Genomic DNA, 22467 nt, shown 5'->3' with positions numbered 1-22467 from the left:
TCTCACATCTGTCCTATATCTATCACCCCTCAACTTAAAGCTATGTCCCCTCGTGTTTGCCATCACCATCCGAGGAAAATGACGCTCACTATCCACCCTATCTAACCCTCTGATTATCTTATATGTCTCTATTAAGTCACCTCTCCTCCTCCTTCTCTCCAACGAAAACAACCTCAAGTCCCTCAGCCTTTCCTCGTAAGACCTTCCCTCCATACCAGGCAACATCCTAGTAAATCTCCTCTGCACCCTTTCCATAGCTTCCACATCCTTCCTATAATGCGGTGACCAGAACTGCACGCAATACTCCAGGTGCGGTCTCACCAGAGTTTTGTACAGCTGCAGCATGACCTCGTGGCTCCGAAACTCGATCCCCCTACTAATAAAAGCTAACACACCATATGCCTTCTTAACAGCCCTATTAACCTGGGTAGCAACCTTCAGGGATTTATGCACCTGGACACCAAGATCTCTCTGTTCATCTACACTACCAGGAATCTTCCCATTAGCCCAGTATTCTGCATTCCTGTTACTCCTTCCAAAGTGAATCACCTCGCACTTTTCCGCATTAAACTCCATTTTACATCTCTCAGCCCAGCTCTGCAGCCTATCTATGTCCCTCTGTACCCTACAACATCCTTCGGCACTATCCACAACTCCACCGACCTTAGTGTCATCTGCAAATTTACTAACCCACCCTTCTACATCCTCTTCCAGGTCATTTATAAAAATGACAAACAGCAGTGGCCCCAAAACAGATCCTTGCGGTACACCACTAGTAACTAAACTCCAGGATGAACATTTGCCATCAACCACCACCCTCTGTCTTCTTTCAGCTAGCCAATTTCTGATCCAAAGCTCTAAATCACCTTCAACCCTATACTTCCGTATTTTCTGCAATAGCCTACCGTGGGGAACCTTATCAAACGCCTTACTGAAATCCATATACACCACATCCACTGCTTTACCCTCATCCACCTGTTTGGTCACCTTCTCGAAAAACTCAATAAGGTTTGTGAGGCACGACCTACCCGTCACAAAACCGTGCTGACTATCTCTAATGAACTTATTCTTTTCAAGATGATTATAAATCCTGTCTCTTATAACCTTTTCCAACATTTTACCCACAACCGAAGTAAGGCTCACAGGTCTATAATTACCAGGGCTGTCTCTACTCCCCTTCTTGAACAAGGGGACAACATTTGCCATCCTCCAGTCTTCCGGCACTATTCCTGTCGACAATGACGACATAAAGATCAAGGACAAAGGCTCTGCAATCTCCTCCCTAGCTTTCCAGAGAATCCTAGGGTAAATCCCATCTGGCCCAGGGGACTTAAGTATTTTCACACTTTCCAAAATTGATTGCAGCCTTTGTGCTCAATCTGCCTACTTCTCACTGGGGAGAGAGAATGAAATGACATTAGCTCTCTTTGAACAGAGAGCCTCAGTGACCTCCCTTATGCAAGAGCACACTGCAAACTGCAAGATGTTGCTAATACCTCCAGCGAAACGCATAAAAGTTCACAGCCGCTAGCAATGTAATCCTTGCGCGCATTCTGCAGCGGTTCTCGTAAACCATTTACGAATACAGGCAACTGCACCAATAAAGAAGGCTAGCTGACTCTCGTAGGGAACATATGGATAGATCTGATCAGTTAAATGTATTGGCCATTCCACTGTCAGAGACAAAGCAGTTCTTTAAAAAAAAAATGCAGCCAGCTTTATATAAAATTTATTCCAGAGTTTATGAAAACTATATTATAGAAACTCTCCATACTTGTCAGCAATGAAAAAAATTCAAATGAAAAATATCAATAGACATCCAGAATAAACCTACTGCAGCCTTCTTGACTTTGAATATCATTCCATGCATGATTAATGGTATCCTCACATAGGTCCAAATGTTTCCTCTTCTTTGAATGCTGAATCAAAATTCTGGAACACATGAATTTCTGTCAAATATCTATATAATACATTTTGCATAACTGTAGCTTTTGGAGTAATGTTCTCAGTGCAAACCATGGTGCAATATCTTCTGGACTGGATAGTTAATTTGTTTGCTTGGTTTTAAATCAAAGATATTTCAATTAGCTAAAATGCAACAAATGAAAGTTGAAAACAATTATACATGCATTAGACTTCATTTAATCTCCCCAGATACTGGAATGTGTTTAATATTTAAATAAATGTTACTCACTCAGGGTGACAAATGGTAATCGGTTGAATAGGAAGATTTGGCACACCCACGTAGCTGGGAGGTACTGGACTGTTGCTTGCAGGCATATTTACACCAGATATCACAAAATTTTCCCGAAGTTCATTGTGTCGGTCTTGTTGTGGCAAGTTAGAATGAGTAGGCAGCACCAGTTCACTAAATCTACAGGGAGCTTTAGGATGGTTCATTGATGAAGGCTGTCCCATTTGGGAATGAGTTCTAGCTCTCCATGTACCACCATACTGCACATCTAAATAACATATGACATTATTCCAGCATCATACTACTGCAAAGAATTTCTGCCATTTTTCATACAAACTGAGTGTGATAAGATAAACAAAAAATAAAATTACATCTGAAATTATATGGCCACATAAAAGGTCAGCAATAGAAGTCGACAAACATTTGACCCATGGTGCCTATTGTAGGTAGGCATAGGTAGTTAGATTTTAGTTTAACTTGACCATTTGTATACTGTATCCACTGTAATAACAAGGTCAAGGAAGCTATTTTAATATTAACATGTGACTAAAGAAGCCATTTTGTATCCTGTATTAACTACATGTATGAATCAAATTACTGCACTGGCATGAAACAGATGATTGTAAAAGTAATGAATCCTGATTAAATTATAATTAATGAATCAATAATATTAGAAAGTATGGGTTTTCATTTAAAGTTTGTTAAGTTTAATTACTATAAATCTCTCTGTATGTGTGAGAAAGTATAGTTTCAGCCAAGACTGTCCAAACAATGGAATCTTTTGAATCCCTGATAAAGGTCCATGGGATAGTACATCATGGACTTGTAAAGTCTGGCTTAGTGAATAGAGAAGTTGCTTAAAATCAGATTAGGAGACAGTGTGAAACAACTCCATTGTATTCTTGTCTGAGATAGAGAAAAACGTGATTAAGAACCAATCAAATTTACCTAGCAACAGCTAGAGCCAATTATTAAATAAACAATAGCCTGACTCTGACATGGTGTGATGGTCATCTAGGGATTAAAAACCAGTGTTCTGTAAAGTTTTGTTGCTAGCAAAAGTCTGAAGACTCTCTAGACAAGAACTAGGTGTCAATCACAGCAAGTGGGTTTGAGTCCGAGACAGAGTCCTGACAATGAATCCTGATCTACACTTCATCAGATTGTGCAGCCGGCTGAAGCTGTAAAAGTCATTGACCTAAGTTTGTTAAAGTATACCTTTTTCCGTTAGTAAATATTCTAAAATCTACGATCCAAAGAGTCCTGTTTTTGCCTTAAATGGTTAAGTCTTGTATGAGCAAAAGTAGATTTATTAAGTCACTTACAAATTGCTGGCAATTTGGAGTGGCTAAAATTAATCAGGAAATGAATTAAGTTACAGATAACAAAATCAGATCAGTTAACAAATTGGTGACCATGGCTAGACAAGACAAAAAACTGAACATTTGGTTGGTTGAAAGTGGATTAGTGTGTTCTGGAAGGTGTGTGCGCAAATTCATGGTGACTTAGACCAATGTCAAAATGTTATACATTTCTTCTAAGTCCAAAGGTTGGACAAAATGTCCAACACAGTTGTTAAGACACTACAGGCAGAATATTTGACGAAGAGAGATAAGGTCCTGTTTGCTGGCTCTAAGCTTATAGAATTCAAAACTATTCCCACTGCTGTGTTCACCATCCATAGCCCTGCATCTTTCTCCGTTTCAAATATTAACCAATTTTCCCTGTAAAGATGCACTGGCCCTTGTTGCAATCAGTACCTACGTAAAAGCATTCCAAACTCCAACAATTCGCTACATAAGGAAATTTCTTCTTGGCCTCTGTTGTCACTCAGTGACTATGTTAAATTTATGACCATTCATTACTCACCCCACCTGCTCTCCAACCAGAGGGATAGATTTTCAATATTAATTCTGTCAAACTCTTCATAATTTTAAAAGCCTCTATTAAATCTCCACTTAGCTTCTTTTCTGCAGTGCAAATAGAAACAGTAGACCTGGGAATCCAGAGGCCTGGACTAATAATACAGAGATTGTGGGTTCAGATCTCAACATGACAGTTAGAAAATTATAATTCAGTTTTAAAAAGCTGAAAATAAAAAGCTGGTATCAGTAAAATTGATTAAGCTGACAGATTGCCGAAGCTTAACTGGTCCCCTTACGCCCTTCAGGGAAGGAAGCCTCCATCCTTACCCAGTCTGGCCTATATATGACTCCAGGCCCACACCAACATGGTTGGCCCTTGACTGCCATCTGAAATGGTCTAACAATCTACTCAGTTGTATCACCAACTAGGGATGGTCAATAAATTCTGGTCTTATCAGTGACTCCCACATCTCGAGAATGACTATTAAAAAGTCTCTCCTTATAAATAATACAAAAGCAAAATACTATGGATGCTGGAAATCTGAAATAAGTCTGACAAAAGGTCATCGACCTGAAACATTAATTCTGTTTCTCTCTCCAAAATGCTGCCAGATCTGCTGAGTATTTCCAGCATTTTCTGCTTTTATTTCTCTCCATTACAATAGTTTCCCAGTCCTCGTGAATTTACTTTGTACCCTCTGACTTCCATGTCCTTTCTCTAGTACATGCAGTGCTCTGTGGCCTAACCAATGTATTGTGCAAACTCATCATTATTTCTTTATTTTTTGTACTATAAACCCAAAATATTGTTGGTCTTTTATGGATTTATCTACCTGCACTTGTACTTGTGTGAGGATAATGTGCTTGATACCATGGTTGGAGACTACAACCTCCATTGATCCACACCCTTCAGCGTCTTTCCATTGAGTGTCAGCTCCCATTCTAATCTTTACTCCGAAAATGCATTGCCTCATACTGACCTTGTCACGCTCACGCAAAAAATTATGAACTATAAAATGATCTGATGAATTAAACTCAAAATGGACACCTTTTGCTGCAAAACTAGATGGAGCAAGAGGTCAGGTGACCTCTCCTTTACTGCGAATATACATGGTAACTGCTGGAACCCTGGACAAATAGTCACGTCTGGTCAAACGTTGATGAAAGCATTAGAAATGCAAATGGCCCATTCAATGTTAAAGGCTACCCCACTTCAACAAGTTGAGCTAACAACGACGTTGCAGACATAGAGGCTCGAGACACAGGCTCAGAGCAATGGGTGTGAAAAAAATGGTTTATCAAGATGGTATAGAGATGAGCAACATCCAAACCCATTGTCTAACAATGGCCACCCCATCAAACACCATTTATGAAAACACAATGGGGCAGAAACTTGGCCCACCTTACAGAAGCCAAGTTTCTGATGAGTTTTTAAATAAGAGACATTTCCTGTGAAAAAGAAGGAAGCCGGAAGCCAGAAGAAAGAGAGACCTATCCTAGCAAGAAGGAGGACCCTTCCAGAATACCATCTTTATACTACCTAGAGGCAGAGACAAAAAGTAACTTTGAATCTTGCTACCTGAGAAATTGTAGCAGGATTTTTTGACTGTGACTGAGATTTAACCAAAGAAGCCTGAAGCAAAGCATCTGTTCACTTGAAACTTTCAGAAGTCTGACTTTGGTGAACCAGGATAAAGGAAAAACAGACCTGCACCGTTTTATATCTTCTTCCCGGGGAAACCAGCAAGGTTTCACAACGAACTCTTTTTCAAACCATCAGACCTAACTGCTATACTTTAATCTCTACCTTTTCTTGTGTGTATGCATGTTTGTGTGCGTGTGTGTGCGTGCTTGCACGTGCATGTAAGTATGTGCGTGCATGAGTGGGTGGTGTTGTGAATATTTTCGGGTATTGTTTAATAATTAAACTTATGAGAAAACCTGTCATTTGTCTGGTTATTGACCATTAAAATGCTCAAGGGTTAAAACACATTCTAATAAAATGCTGTCTTTGGTCAGTTGTGAGATGATCATTTCCCACCTGTCCGTAACAATCTACATTAAATTGTAGCTTTCAATTGTTTGCCCATTCTGCTCACTCATGTCAAAATTCTTTGAGTCCTCCCAATATTCATCTGATCAGCAAAGTTAATTATTACATTCACTGTTCCCAAGGCAAATCATCTAATGGCGACTGGGAGTCGAAATGGATCCAGCACTGACCCATGACATTCACCATTCCCAGTTCTCCTCCAATCAAACAGCCACGTACACTAACTCTATTTCCGGTCCCTCAACCAGCTTTGCATCCATCCTGCTACATTTTCTGTTATATCATATGCCCCCTTATGGGCACTTACAAAAAAAAACTCTATTCAGTTTGTCAGATACGACTTGCCTTTGAAAAAAATCTGTGCCTACTGTCCTCGATTAACTTTCCAATTATTAATTATTCTCAAATTAAGCTGTAACAGAGCTAAGAGATAGTGGGCTGGATTTTAAGTAGCCCTCGACATCGGGATTTGTGACACGGGGGGGACCTGAAACTGACCCCGGATGAGGCCCACCACGGACCTCAAAGCCGGCAGGGCCCGGCCCGAACCTCTTGGCGGCAGCGAGGCACTGTGGCAGCACCCCCGCCCTTCCCGCCACTCCTCAATGGGACCACAATCACCATATGGAAATTAATTAAATTAATATATTTACATGTACTTACCCTTAATCTTGAGGGCCCACCGCCATCTTCGACGCAATGGCCAGCATCCCCGTGCCTTTGGACCCCGTCCGGAGAATCGAGGCACCACACTGGTGGGGATGGGGGAGGAGGTAAGTTTATCAGTGTGGTGGGGGGGGGGGGGGTTGTGGGGGGAATATGGGGTCACAAAATGTCATGGGTGGTGTAGGGGATGGTGGGAAGGGTTGTACTTTAAACTTTGGGCAGTTTGAGGGAGGGTGGGGTGGTGGCGGGGGAAGGTCATATATTAAAGGTAACTGTTTTCTGGGGGAAGGGCAAATAGTTAATGTAATTATTATTGGTGGTGGGGGTGGGAGGGGGAAAAATAAATGTAGTTATTTAATTTTATTGAATGAGTCTTTAAATACTTAAATTTCCCGGCAGGGCTGACTGCCCTTTGAAAATAGCATCAGCACCTGCACACAGGCAGCTGATGCCATAGCCATCGACGGACAACCCGCCCCCTCCATGTGACTGGGTGAGGTGGTCCCCCCGACTATTTAAATGAGCTGCCGCGCTTGAGATTATGGCAGCTCTTTGGCGTGCGGGCTGCCATTTTTGGAGAGTTCAAAAAATCCAGCCCAGTGTGTCATCTAAAGGTACAAAAGGATTTTGCTAAACAGTAATTGGGAGTGTGAAGGAAAGCAAGTTTTTGATTTTAGAACTCTGAGCATAACTAACTTTAGGAGCAGTAAAACAGGACTCAGTACAGAAGACTGGACAAAAGTTCCAATCAAAAAAAATGCAGATAGAAAGCACAAAGCATATTACAAAAGCAATTTGCATTTATATGGTGCCTGTAACATAGAAAGCATCCCAAGACATGTCATAGAAAAATTGTCACTGAGCCAAAGAAAGAGGGTGACTGAAAGCTTGGTCAAAGAGGTGGGTTTTAAGGATTAGGGGTGTATTTTAGACCCAGGTTGCAGCAAAATTTGAGGCAGCATCTGTGACATCTGAGAGAGAAAATAAACAGGATATCAAGGTCACAGACTGCAGCAGATGTGTACAGATTGGGAGCAGAACATAAAGAAAAACTGCAGTGAGGGAAAGGAAAGATAGAAGTACCAGGTTGAAAGACTGAGATCCAATGCAGAAATTTGAGACCAGAAGAAACAAACAAAGAACAGTACAGCACAGGAACAGGCCAAACGGCCCTCCAAGCCTGCACCGATCTTGATGCCTGCCTAAACTAACACCTTCTGCACTTCCGGGGCCCATATCCCTCTATTCCCTTCCTATTCATGCATTTGTCAAGATGTCTCTTAAACGTCGTTATCGTATCTGCTTCCACCACCTCCCCTGGCAGCAAGTTCCAGGCACTCACCACCCTCTGTGTAAAAAACTTGCCTCGCACATCCCCTCTAAACTTTGCCCCTCGCGCCATAAACCTATGTCCCCGAGTAACTGACTCTTCCACCCTGGGAAAAAGCTTCTGACTATCCACTCTGTCCATGCCACTCATAACTTTGTGAACCTCTATCATGTCGCCCCTCCACCTCCGTCGTTCCAGTGAAAACAATCTGAGTTTATCCAACCTCTCCTCATAGCTAATGCCCTCCAGACCAGGCAACATCCTGGTAAACCTCCTCTGTGCCCTCTCCAAAGCCTCCACGTCCTTCTGGTAGTGTGGCGACCAGAATTGCACGCTATATTCTAAGTGTGGCCTAACTAAGGTTCTGTACAGCTGCAGCATGACTTGCCAATTTTTATACTCTATGCCCCGACCAATGAAGGCAAGCATGCCGTATGCCTTCTTGACTACCTTATCCACCTGCGTTGCCGCTTTCAGTGACCTGTGGACCTGTACGCCCAGATCTCTCTGCCTGTCAAAACTCCTAAGGGTTCTGCCATTTACTGTATACTTCCCACCTGCATTAGACCTTCCAAAATGCATTACCTCACATTTGTCCGGATTAAACTCCATCTGCCATTTCTCCGCCCAAGTCTCCAACTGATCTTTATCCTGCTGTATCCTCTGACAATCCTCATCATTATCCGCAACTCCACCAACCTTTGTGTCATCCGCAAACTTACTAATCAGACCAGCTACATTTTCCTCCAAATCATTTATATATACTACAAACAGCAAAGGTCCCAGCACTGATCCCTGCGGAACACCACTAGCCACATCCCTCCATTCAGAAAATTACACATCCACTGATACCCTCTGTCTTCTATGACAGAGCCAGTTCTGTATCCATCTTGCCAGCTCACCTCTGATCCCGTGTGACTTCACCTTTTGTACCAGTCTGCCATGCGGGACCTTGTCAAAGGCTTTACTAAAGTCCATATAGATAACATCCACTGCCCTTCCTTCATCAATCATCTTCGTCACTTCCTCAAAAAACTCAATCAAATTAGTAAGACACGACCTCCCCCTCACAAAACCATGCTGTCTCTCGCTAATAAGTTCGTTTGTTTCCAAATGGGAGTAAATCCTGTCCCGAATAATCCTCTCTAATAATTTCCCTACCACTGACGTAAGGCTCACCGGCCTATAATTTCCTGGATTATCCTTGCCACCCTTCTTAAACAAAGCAACAACATTGGCTATTCTCCAGTCCTCTGGGACCTCACCTGTAGCCAATGAGGATGCAAAGATTTCTGCCAAGGCCCCAGCAATTTCCTCCCTTGCCTCCCTCAGTATTCTAGGGTAGATCCCATCAGGCCCTGGGGACTTATCTACCTTAATGCTTTGCAAGACACCCAACACCTCCTCCTCAGAACACCACTTCCTCTCAGAAGAGATGGATTAGTCACAAGAGGCAGATTATTTAAGTAATTACCACAATGTAAACTTTGAAAGTTTATATAATCTATAGTTATTATTTATGAATGGATAAGGCCAACAAAACAAGCATTTCAACAAGAAACATTAAGATATGTTTACCCTAACTTACATTTTTCAAATTTGCACCTATTCAAAAGCCTTGTTTTATGCACAAAACTCAACAGTGGTCACTTAGAGCTACATCTTCTATGGAAAATATCACATACCTGTCATCTGTGGAGGTGAACAGCGTTCAGATACAGAATCTGGTGGTGAATCTGGTAAAGTACTGTGTTGAGAGAGAAACATTTAATTTAAATGCAACGTACACTAAATCAAACTCAATGTTGTTGTGTTTTAGCATTTTATGCTTCTCATCATATAACTCAGGAATTGGATCAGTGGGAGAATTACACCACTTCCAGAAGGAATCAGATAAGGAATTTAGGCCCCACTAATTGTTCAGTGAGTAAATGCCTGATGTAGTACTAAGTCAGAAACCAAGAATATCTCACGTCAGTCTCTGATCTCAGCCCGACAGCAGTGGGGACAGCAAAATCTGCGTCCGTGTACATGGGCTGAGGCACAGCAAAAGATGAAACAGGCAGGAATCCTGTTCCTGATCACCAACCAGTACAGAGCTGGGTGAGGACAGAGATGAAACCTGGCTGTGAATTTCCCATCCCCTATTCCTACCACAGTTAGATAGCCTTCCAACACTCACTTTACAGGTTCACACATGAATAGTGGCCATGGGTAGAATTCTGGAGTGGCATTAGCACTCTGAAACCATACCCTGCATGAATCACATCCTTTAAGGGCAGGGGTGGGGGGGCGATGGGGGGGGGGGGATACGGGGAGGTGGGGAGAGTATAACTGAAACTTCCAACTACCTGATCAATAAACTACAGTGGAAAAATTTAACATAGAATTATAGAATCATAGAATGGTTCCAAATAGGAGGCCATTCAGCCCAGTTTTCTGCAAGAGAAATTTAGCTACTTCTACTCCCCGTCCTTTCCCCATAGCCCTGCAGATTTTCTCTCTTCAGGTGCTGATCCAATTCCCTTTGGAAAGCCATGATTGAATCTGTCTCCATCACCCTCTCAGAGAGTGCATTCCAGATCATAAACACTCACTGCGTAAAAACGTTTTTCCTCATGTCACCTTTGGTTTTTTTGCCAATCACCTTAGCTGGGTAGCCTTTGGTTCTCATTCCTTCTGCCATTGGAATCAATTTCTCTCTATCTACTCCATCTAGACCCCCTTATGATTGTGCACACCTCTATCAAAATTCCTCTCAAACTTCTCTAAGAGTCCCAATTTCTCCAATCTATCCGCATAACTAAAGTCCCTCATCCCTGGAACCATTCTCGTAAATCTTTTCTGCACCCTCTCTAAAGACTTCACTTCCTTTCTAAGGTGCAGTGCCCAGAATTGGACACAATACTTCAGCTGAGACTGAACCAGAGCTTTATAAAGGTTTAGCATAACTTCCTTGCTTTGGTACTCTATGCCTCTATTTTTATGTCCAGGATCCCGTATATCTTTTAAACCACTTCTCAACCAGCTGTTGCACCTTCAACGATTTGTGCACATACACCCGCAGGTTTCTCTGTTCTTGCACCTCCTTTAGAATTGTACCCTTGAGCTTATATTGCTTCTCCTCATTCTTCCAACCAAAATGCATTACTTCACACTTCACTGCACTAAATTTCAACTGCCATGTGTCTGCCCATTCCACCAGCCTGTCTATATCCTCTTGACATTTATTACTATCCTCCTCACAGTTCACATTATTTCATGTTTTGTGTCAAAACTTTGAAAAATGCCCTGTACACCCAAGTCGAAGTCATTAATAGATATCAAGAAAAGCAGTGGTCCTTGTACCAATCTCAGGAAACCCCACTGTATATCTTTCTCCAGTCTGAAAAACAACTGTTCACTACTCTTTGTTTCCTGTCACTCAGCCAACTTTATATACATGCTGCCACTGCCCCTTTTATTCCATGGGCTTCAACTTTGCTGGCAAGCCTATTATGTGGCACTTTATCAGATGCCTTTTGGAAGTCCATATAGATAACATCAACTGCATTACCCTCATCAACCCTCTCTGGTAGCCTCATCAAAAAACACAATGAAGTTGGTTAAACATGATTTGCCTTCAACAAATCTGTGGCCTTTCCTTAACTAATCTATGCCGATCCAAATGACTTAATTTTGTCCTGGATTATCATTTCTAAAAGTTTTAGCACCATCGACTGGCCTGTACTTGCTGTGTTTATCCTTACACCCTTTTTTGAATAAGGATATAACATTTGCAATTCTCCAGTCCTCTGGTACTACCCCCTTATCCAAGGTGGATTGGAAGATTATGGCTAATCCCTCCACAATTTTCACCCTTACTTCCCTCAGCATCCTCGGATGCATCCCATTCGGTCCTGGTGACTTAACAACTTTAAGTACTGCCAGCTTTCTAAAATTTCTACCAATTTTTATTCACTATAACTCCAGCAGTATCTTCTTCTTTGGTAAAGACAGATGCAGGGTACTCATTTAGCACTTCAGCCTCTGTCTCCATGCACTGATTCCCTTCTCTGTCCCCACTTGGCCCCACCCCTCCTCTTACTATCATTTTACTATTTAGATGCCTATATAAACTTTAAGATTCCCTTTTATGTTAGCTACCATTTTCTTTTCATATTCTGTCTTTGCCTCTCATTTCCTTTTTCACTTTCCCTCTGAACTTTCGATATTCAGCCTATATAGAATTTACAGCACAAAAGCAGGCCATTCAGCCCAACCAGTTCATGCCAGCATTTATGCTCCACTTGGGCCAATGACCATTTATAGTTGTAGAACATCAGAAATAATTTAATTGATGGGAGTTCTATATAGAAGTCACAACTATACCTCTGAGCCAAAATACATTCATACTCAATTATATAGATGTATCTGATTTTAATGAGTGACTCAAATATCTTAATGGGTCAGTCATTTACAGCTCAGGAGGAGGCCATTTGGCCCATCGAGTCCATGCTGGCTCTCCACGGAGCTATGCAGTCAATCCCACTTCCTGGCTTAATCCCTGTAGCCCTGCAATCAATTTCTCTCAGATGACCATCGAACTTCCTCTTAAAGTCACTGATAGTCTCCACTTCCACCACCTTTGTGGGCAGTGAGTTCCAGGTCATTACCACCCGTTGTGTAAAAAAGTGCTTCCTCATATTCCACCCTGCATTTTTTGCCCAAAACTTTCAATCTGTGTCCCCTAGTCCTTGTACCATCAGTTAATGGGAACAGCTTTTCTTTGTCCAACATATCTAAGCCTGTCATAATCTTGGACACTTCCACTAAATCCCTCTTCGATCTCCTTTGTTCTAAGGAGAACATATCCAGTTTTGCAAGCTAATCTTGCAACTAAAACCTTCCATTCCGAGAACCATTCTGGTAAATTTCCTCTGCACCCTGTCAAGGACCCACACATCCTTCCTGAAGTGTGGTAACCAGAAATGGACTCCAGTTGGGGCCTAACCAGAGATTTATAAAGATTCAGCATACATTCCCTGCTTTTGTACTCAATGCCTCTATTTATGAAGCCCAAGATCCCATATGCTTTACTGACCACTCTCTCAATATGTCCTGCCACCTTCAAAGATCGATGCACATGAACCCCCAGGTCGCTCTGTCTTTAGAACTGTGCTATTAAGTATATATTGCTTTTCCATATTCCTTATGCCAAAATGCATCATCTCACACTTGTCCGTATTCAATTCCATCTGCCACCTCTTTGTCCATTCTGCTAGCCTATCTATGTCCTGTTGCAGGTGGTTCATATCATGCTCACAGTTTGCCACACCTCCAAGTTTGGTGTCATCAGCAAATTTTGAGATTCTACTCTGTATTCCAAAAGCCATCAACTCTCTGTTTCCTGTCCTTAAGTCAATTTTTTATCCAATTGGACACCGACCCTCCTACTCCATGAGCCTCAGTTTTGTTAACCAGCCTTTTATGTGGTACCTTATCAAATGCTTTTTTTAAATCCATACAGATAACATCCACCACATTCCCTTCACCTGTTACTTCATCAAAAAATTAAATTCGATCCGTCAAGCACGATCTGCCTTTTACAAATCCATGCTGGCTCTCCTTAATTAATTCTAACTTCTCCAAGTGTCCATTGATATTTTCCAGGATTAATGTTTCTAAAACCTTACCCACCACTAATGTTAAACTAACTGGCATGTTGTTGCTAGGACTGTCCTTACACCCTTTCTTGAATAAAGGTGTCACATCAGCCACTCTCCAATCCTCTGGCACCTCCCCCATATCCAGGGAAGGCTGGAAGATTATGGCAAGCCCACCCGCTATCTCCACCCCACTTCCTTTAGCAACCTGGGATGCAAGCCATCCAGACCAAGTGACTTATCTACCCTAAGCATAGCCAGCCTTTTCAGTGCATCCCCCCTCACAATTTTTACCCTATCCATTACCTCTACTCTCTCCGTTTCTACTGATATTTTGTCAGATTCCACTTCCTTAGTGAACACTGATACAAAGTACTGATTAAGTATATTAGCCTTGCCCTGTGCCTCTAAGCATATATTACCCTCTTCGTCCCTAATAGGCCCACTCCATCTCTTACTACTCGCTTACTATTTACATGCCAGAAGAAGATTTTTGGTTTTCGTTTTATGTTGACTGCCATTCTATTCTCACAATCTCTCTTTGCAATGTCTTATTTTCCTCTTCTCCCCTCTTAACTTATTGTATATGGTCTGGTTCTCACTTGATGACTTCACCTGACATGCGTCATACACCCTATTTTTGTTTCATCATAATCTCCAATTCCCTCGTCATCTAAGGAGTCCTGTTCTTGGTTCCCCTACCTTTCGCCCTTGTTGGACGGTTCCTAGACTATACCTGAAGCATCTCTTCCTTAACGATAATGCTTTGTTCCAAAAAAGCTCTTCCTGTCAGTCTTTGGTTCCATTCTACCCTGGCTAGACCCCTTCTCTTCACGTTGAAATTAGCCCTCTTCCAATTTAGACGTTCTGCTTTGTTTTGTTCCTTTTCTGCATTACTAGCCGAAATATAACAGATGTAAAACCACAACTGCAATTCAATGTCAAGTTAAAATGCAAGTGAAACAAATCAGTAATTCCATTAAAATATTACTTCCACAAGGCATCTATGTCACAGAACTACTTACCTGGCTCCTGGATCCAGGTCATTACTAATATATGCTTCCAACATACTGGTGTCAACAAAAGGATTCTCGAGTGCTCCAGTGACATCCTGACCTAAGACGGAAAAATAATACTTTGTACAATAAAGTTCTTTTTACTATACAAAGCCACTAAAGATCATTCATTTGTTTAATGGCGTGCACATCTGTCCATGTATATTCCAAAATTATAGCACATATGTCTGCATTTTCATATACTCATTCAACTGACAATCCTGCTTATTTAGAAAAGCAAAACCTTTTCTTGTCATGCAACTAATTCATCACCGGAGAATCTAATGAGCATAACAAGGGTACAGTAATAGCAATCAGGAAAATAGTTATAGAAAATTACAATTCAAATTGAAAAGGCTAGAAATGGGAACGTCCTATGGTAGTAAAAGACACTATATAAATGCAAGTCCTAAATTATTTTTTTTCCCAACAATGTGAATAACCCAGTTATACTTCCTCCTTTTTAAGGCCACCTGATAGAAACAAAGATTCAGCCACAGAAGGCGGCCATTCAGTCCATCACGTCCATTTTGACCAAAAACGGCTATTCAGTTTAATCCCACCTTCCAGCTCTTGGTCCGTAGCCCTGTAGGTTATGACAGCTCAAATGCATATCCAAATGTTTTTTTAAATGCAATCAGGGTTTCTGCCTCTACCACTCTTTCAGGTAGTGAGTTCCAGACCCCCACCACCCTCTGGGTGAAAAAAATTACTCCTTAATTCCCCTCTAATCCTTCTACCAATTACTTTAAATCAATGTCCCCTGGTTATTGACCTTTCTACAGGTCCTTCCTGTCCACTCTGTCTAGGCCCCTCATTATTTTATACACCTCAATTAAATCTCCCCTCAGCCTCCTCCGTTCCAAAGAAAACAGCTCCCGCATATCCAATCTTTCTCATGGCTCCTGATTTTGCCTGCCCAAAGGGTCGGATATCAAGAGGAACATAGAAGCGCCCTAAGATAGGTAAGATAGTAGAAAATTCTGCACAGGCAAGGGCGGAAGATCCCAATCAAAGGGGAAAGCCTTCTGGGGGGGGCGGGGGAGGGGAGTGGTTGTTGGGGCCACAGGGACTGGCTTTCCTGCCTGGGGCCCCTTCTGTGGACCATGGAGCCTCTGGCTCTGATGACCCCTCCAGCTGCCGCATAGAGGTCACCTCCGTGATGCTAGCAACCTCACCATGGGACGGCGGCTGCCCAGGCGCCAGCAAGATACTTACTGGGAAACTTCCCCAGCAGCGGGACAGTGTCAGGGAACCGTCCTGACATGGCTCCCCACTATTTTATCAGCTGCCCCGGCCTCCATTCCCACCACTCGGATGGGGTGGGGGAGGGTGGTGCCGGTAAAATTCAGCCCATTTACTCTAGGCCACATGAAGTCTCACGGTACCAGGTGAAACATAGGCAAAGAAACCTCCTGCTGCTTATCACCTATGACCCTCCCTCAACTGATGAATCAGTACTTCTTCATGTTGAACACCACTTAGAAGAAGCACAGAGGGCAGCAAGGGCACAGAATGTACTCTGGATGGGGGACTTCAATGCCCATCACCAAGAGTGTCGCGGTAGCACCACTACTGACCGAGCTGGCTGAACCCTGAAAGATATTCTCCCAGGCTGGGCCTGTGGCAGGTGATGAGAAAAGCAACACGAGTGGAAAACCTACTTGAACACATCCTCACCAATCTACCTGTTGCAGATGCCATCTGTCCACGACAGCATTGGTAGGAGTGACCATCACAAAATTCTTGCGGAGGCAAAGTCCTATCTTCACACTGAGGACGCCCTTCATCATTTTGTGTGGAATTGCCACCATGCTAAATAGAATAGATTTAGAACAAGATCTAGCACCTCAAATTTGAGATACTGGGCCATCGGCAGCAGAATTGTATTCCACCACAATCTGTAACCTCATGGCCCAACATATCCCTCACTCTACCATCACCATCAAGCCAGGGGAACCAAACCTGGATCAATGAGGAGTTCAATGAGGGGAGCATGCCAGGATCAGCACCTAAAAATGAGGTGTCAATCTGGAATTAAAAAGCTAGTCTAGTGTGACCATGAAACCATTGTCAATTGTTGTAAAAACCCATCTGGTTCACTAATGTCCTTTAGGGAAGGAAATCTGCCGTCCTTACCTGGTCTGGCCTACATGTGACTCCAGACCCACAGCAATTTGGTTGACTCTTAAAATGCCCTCTGAAATGGCAACTCAGTTCAAGGGCCATTAGGGATGGGCAATAAATGCTGGCCTAGCCAGCGACACCCACATCCCATGAATGAATAAAAAAAAAACTGGTAAAGCTACAATACAGGACTACTTGCATGCTGAACAGCAAAAACAGCATGCTGTAGACAGAGCAAAGCGATCCCACAGTGAACAAATCAAATCAAAGCTCTGCAGTCCTGCCACATCCAGTCGTGAATAGTGGTGAATAATTAAACAACAAACAAGAGGAGGCAACTCCACGAACATTCCTATCCACAATGATGGGGGAGCCCAGCATATCAGTACAAAAGGCAAGGCTGAAGCATTTGCAGCCATCTTCAAAGGTGTCGAGTGGATGATCCAACTCAGCCTCCTCTTACGTCCCCAGCATCACAGATGCCATTTTTTCAGACAATTTGAATCATTCGATGTGATATCAAGAAACAGCTGAGCGCACTGGATAGTGCAAAGGCTACTGGCCCCAAAAACATCCCGGCTGCAGTGCTGAAGACTTGTGCTCCAGAACTACCTGTACCTCTAGCTAAGCCATTCCAATACAGCTACAACACCAGCATCTACCCGACAATGTGGAAAATTGCCCAGGTTTGTCCTGTCCACAAAAAGCAGGACAAATCTATTCCTGTCTCATCAGTTACACTCAATCATTAACAAAGTGAAGGAAGGTGTCATCGATAGTGCTATCAAGCAGCTCTTACTCGACAATAACCTGTTCATTGGCACTTTCTTCGGGTTCTATTAGGGCCAATCAGCTCCAAACCTCATTACAGTCATGGTCCAAACATGGACAAAAGAGCTGAATTGCAGATTGGAGGGGAGAGTGACGACCCTTGACATCAAGGCAGCATTTGACCAAGCATGTGACATCAAGGAGCCCTAGTAAAATTGAAGTCAATGGGAATTGGGGAAAACTCTCCACTGGTTGGAGTCATACCTAGCACAAAGGAAGATGGTTGTCATAGTTGGCGATCAATCATCTCAGCCGCAGAACATTGCTGTAGGAGTTCCTCAGGGTACTGGCCTAGGTCCAACCGTCTTCAGCTGCTTCATCAATGACCTTCCCTCCATAAAGTCAGAAGTGGAAACATTTGCTGATGGTTGCACAATGTTCACTTCCATTTACAATTCCTCAGATGATGAAGCAGTCCACGTCCACATAAAGCAAGAGCTGGACAACATTTAGGCTTGGGTTGATAATGGCAAGTAACATTCGTACCACACCAACTGCCAGGCGTTGACCATCCCCAACAAGAGTGAATCTCCTACCATCAACATTCTCGGGGTCACCATTGACCAAAAACTTAAGTGGACCAGCCACATTAATGCTGTGGCTCCAAGAGCATGTCAAAGATTGGGAAGTCTGTGGCAAGTAATTGACCTCCTGACTCCCCAAAGTTTTTCCACCATCTACAAGGCACAAGTCAGGAATGTGATGGAATACTTCCCATTTGCCTGGATAAATGCAGCTCCAACAACACTCAAGGAGGTCAACACCACCCGGGACAGAAGGACTGGAACCCCATCTACCACCTACCATCTACCATCATTCCCTCCAACATTGGCACACCATTGCTGCGACGTGTACTATTCACAAGATGCACTGCGGTAACTGGCCATGGGTCCTTCCAAATCCATGACTTCTATCATCAGAACAAGGACACCAGACACATGGGATCACCACCACATGCATGTTCCTGTCCAAGTTACACACCATGCTGACTTGGAAATATAATTGACGTTCCTTCACTGTCATTGGGACAAAATCTAGAAACTCCCTTCCTCATAGCACTGTGGGCGTGCCTACACCATATGGACGGCAGTGGTTCAAGAAGGCGGCTCACCACCATCTTCGAGGGCAATTAGGGATGGGCAATAAATTCTGGCCTTGCCAGCGACGCCCACATCCTGTGAAGCAATAAAATAAAAATCTCCCCCAGGGAAACTCTCAACTGTTATTGTAGTGTGGAATTTGGACCCAATTCGGAAATTATACTCTCACTTTTGTTATGATGCTGGCATAGAAATAGATATTAAAAGAACACCCTCTTTAACCCTTTTTAGATTGACATTAAAACTGCATAAATTTGACACTTAAGCCGAATAATGTGTTCAACCTTAACTTCGTTCAATGTCACGCAGTTCCTACTGGATTTGTTTATTTCTGAAACCAGAAGTTTGAAAACATTTCTCTTCCTGATACAGTATAATAGATTTCCGTTCCTGTACTGACTGTTCATCTATAGTGAAGTAAATTAAAACCGTATCAATATTTGAAGTAAGCAGATGTTTCATTCAGGTAGGCTTACCATTCTCCATGACTTTTTTTTTTACCAAGAACAGAATATAACTAATTTTACACCACTTAAGGAACTCCACCTGTACAACTTTCTGAGAATAACACAAGGGTGGACTATGTTTCAAAGAGGTAACATATGGTGGAAGGGCGGGGAGTAAAAACAGAAAGTGTAAATCGGCAATCCAGCTGATCAAGAAACACCCCTCAAAGTGTTAGCATATTGTAAAACGCTCCAGACTTTCAAATTCTACTCTGACCATTCCAGGTGGTCATTTCCAAAGAGGCACCCTTTGCACTGAATACACAAAAAGTCAAAAAGACTTTTAACAAAAAAAATTCTAAAATTGATAGTTTGAGATTTTTTTTAAAATCGGACATTCTTACCTTTAAAAAATTGCTGCAATGCTTCATTTTCTCCTAAAACATCCATGTGATAAGTCTTAAGAGCACACAAACCTGAAACTCTTCCCAAAAATATTTCAGAAAACTCTCGGGTTCTTCAGCTGTTCAGAGAAGGATACATTCGGCAAACTGGTCAAGAGTCATGTTTCTATGCCGAACATTTCTCTATTTGTGCAGTTGAAGTGCAATTAACTTCCAATCTTTCGACGCAATCTACCTTTGCCCAGTTTTTGTATTATCAATAGTAATGCTTGACAGAAAAATCACCAGACCTTCATGTTGATGTACACTACTCCAAGCTGGCAAATTATCTTAAACAAGTCCTCTGTAGAAAGAGTCTGAACAAGCCCACTTAATACACAAAATTCTGCCTCATTCTTAATACTTAGAAGACCTTTGACCAGTCCCTTCAAACCTTTTCCTCATCGATCATTACAGAACACTGTGCAGGCAGATTACAACAATTTAATTTTATTGCGCAGTGCAGGGGAACTCTTACGTAAGTAACATAAACGGTGCACTTTGTTAAACTACACTGCTAGTTTCATAGATACCAAGGTCACACCATTGCCAATAGCGAGATATGAAAGAGGGAAGGAGGGCAAGAAATAATCAGGTAACAAGACTGTTGACTACTCATTTTCAGAAAAGAATCAATACATTGTGATGAAAGTAAGTGAGAATACAAGTCTGTTAGTTTAATTAATATTTTATGGTGGCAAAGGCTGAGGCCTACTGTGCACACCTTCACTTCCCCAGCACACTATTTCATTTGTCAATATCTCAAAAGCAAGCATCTGGTGAACTAGATGTTATTTTCTTGGCAGGATGGCAAAATTAGCTCTGATAGTGATACCCCAGTGCAATTTCTTATCTTTCCCAACAACAGCAAGGATAAAATGTTGTGACATACATTTTACATCTAAGGTAAAACAAAAAAAAAATCCATAAATGTTTGTGTATGGTTTAGACCTGTGCACTGTTAACACAGTCACAGTTCCTTGTATCAGGTCAAGTACAGGGAACTTGCTTGCTGCCCAGGCCATAGGCACACTGCAATTTGAGGAGAATGTGCACCTGCAGTTTATTTTCAAGATTAAAGAAACAAGAAACACAGGCCAAGTTCAATGCTTCTCCACTTCCAGTCCATGATTTTCCTGCCATTAAAACAGTTGGAAGATTGCGGGCTGGCAAGTGCAGGTGGAGGTGAGAGTGACTGCCCTTGACATCAAGGCAGCATTTGACTGAGTATGGCATCGAGCAGCCCTAGTAAAACTGGAGTCAATGGGAATCAGGGGGGGGGAACTCTCCGCTGGTTGGAGGCATACCTAGCACAAAGGAAGATGGTTGTGGTAATTGGAGATCAATCATCTCAGTCCCAGGACATCACTGCAGGAGTTCCTCAGGGTAGTGTCCTAGGCCCAACCATCTTCAGCTGCTTCATCAATGACCTTCCGTCAATCATAAGGTTAGAGGTGGGGCGTTCGCTGATGATTGCACAAGTTCAGCACATTTCGCAACTCCTCAGATACTGAAGTAGCCCGTGATGCAGGAAGAACTGAACAACATCCAGGCTTGGGATGATAGATGACAAGCAATATTCATGCCACACAAGTGCCAGGCAATGACCATCTCCAACAAGAGAGAATCTAACCGTCTCCCCTTGATGTTCAATAGCATTACAATTGCTGAATCCCCCACTATCAACCTGGGACTTACCATTGACCAGAAACTGAACTGGACCAGCCACATAAAGACTATGGCAACAAGAGCAGGTCAGAGGCTGGGAAATTTGTGACGAGTAAATTACCTCCTGACTCCCCATTGCCTGTCTACCATCTACAAGGCACAAGTCAGGAGTGTGTTGGAATACTCTCCACTTGCCTGGATGGGTATAGCTCCCCAATACTCAAAAAGCTTGACGCCATCCAGGACAAAGCAGCCCGCTTGACTGCCATCCCACTCCCTTCACTACTGATGCACAGTGGCAGCAGTGCATACCATATACAAGATGCATTTCAGCAACTCACTAAGTCTCCTTCGACAGCCCCTTCCAAACCCGTGACCTCTACTACCTAGGACAAGGGCAGCAGATGCATGGGGCTGAATTTTACTGACGTCAGGGGTCCTAGCGGGGGGACCTGGAATATTCTAGCGGGAGAGGCCCGCCATGACCCCTAGCGCCGTATATCTCCCGCCCCATTTTACCAGTGGCAGTGGGACCTCGATGCGGCCCCCCCCCACCGCTTGGCGCGGAACCCTAATTTAAATATGTTAAGTGCTACTTACATTGCCTGATGATGCATCCCACTGCTCGTCGCTCCTCAGTGCTTGATTTTTCACTGAATGGGTGGCTGTCACATGCCGTACAGTTCACGAATGAGAGAAGCCGGCGGGACAGAAGCGGGAGCAATCACAGACAGCGCAGGCAAGTCTCTGGAAACCGGGGTTTCAACTCTGTTTACTTGAAGGGAGGTGGGAGGTGGATGGGATTACTGGGAGCACAGCTCTGCAGGCATGAAGGGAGGTAATGCGTACCCTCCCTCTGTAAACACTGTCCACTCTGCGCCATCGTTTGTTTGTGTGTGTGTGAAGGAGAAATGGCACTCTAGTCACCCTGTGTGTGGAGGGTGCCTGAAATGGTAGGAGTATAAAGGTTATCTGGCTGGTGGGGGCAATCGATGCAGTTGGCAGAATCTTTATGTGGTCATGCTGTGCCACTCAGTGTGAGCT

The 22467-nt window shown here is 43.0% G+C and overlaps 1 protein-coding gene across 1 annotated transcript in view; it reads right to left on the bottom strand.

The window, feature by feature from the left end:
• The window catches only part of LOC137379815 (myelin regulatory factor-like protein), a 97172-nt gene extending 77385 nt beyond the window's left edge, over positions 1-19787 (bottom strand). The window contains exons 1-5 of the mRNA XM_068051194.1: positions 19717-19787; positions 14779-14869; positions 9794-9855; positions 2195-2462; positions 1835-1932 (exon numbers count right to left, since the gene is read on the bottom strand). Of these exons, the coding sequence (XP_067907295.1) occupies positions 1835-1932; positions 2195-2462; positions 9794-9855; positions 14779-14869; positions 19717-19762 (565 nt within the window). The 5' untranslated portion in view covers positions 19763-19787. The remainder of the gene's footprint in view (positions 1-1834; positions 1933-2194; positions 2463-9793; positions 9856-14778; positions 14870-19716) is intronic.
• Between the last annotated feature and the right edge of the window lie 2680 nt (positions 19788-22467).

Source organism: Heterodontus francisci, chromosome 18, assembly GCF_036365525.1.
Source record: "Heterodontus francisci isolate sHetFra1 chromosome 18, sHetFra1.hap1, whole genome shotgun sequence".
Taxonomy (NCBI): domain Eukaryota; kingdom Metazoa; phylum Chordata; class Chondrichthyes; order Heterodontiformes; family Heterodontidae; genus Heterodontus; species Heterodontus francisci.
The sequence above is the reverse complement of the archived record's forward strand: the minus strand, read 5'-3'. Positions and strand labels throughout refer to the sequence as shown.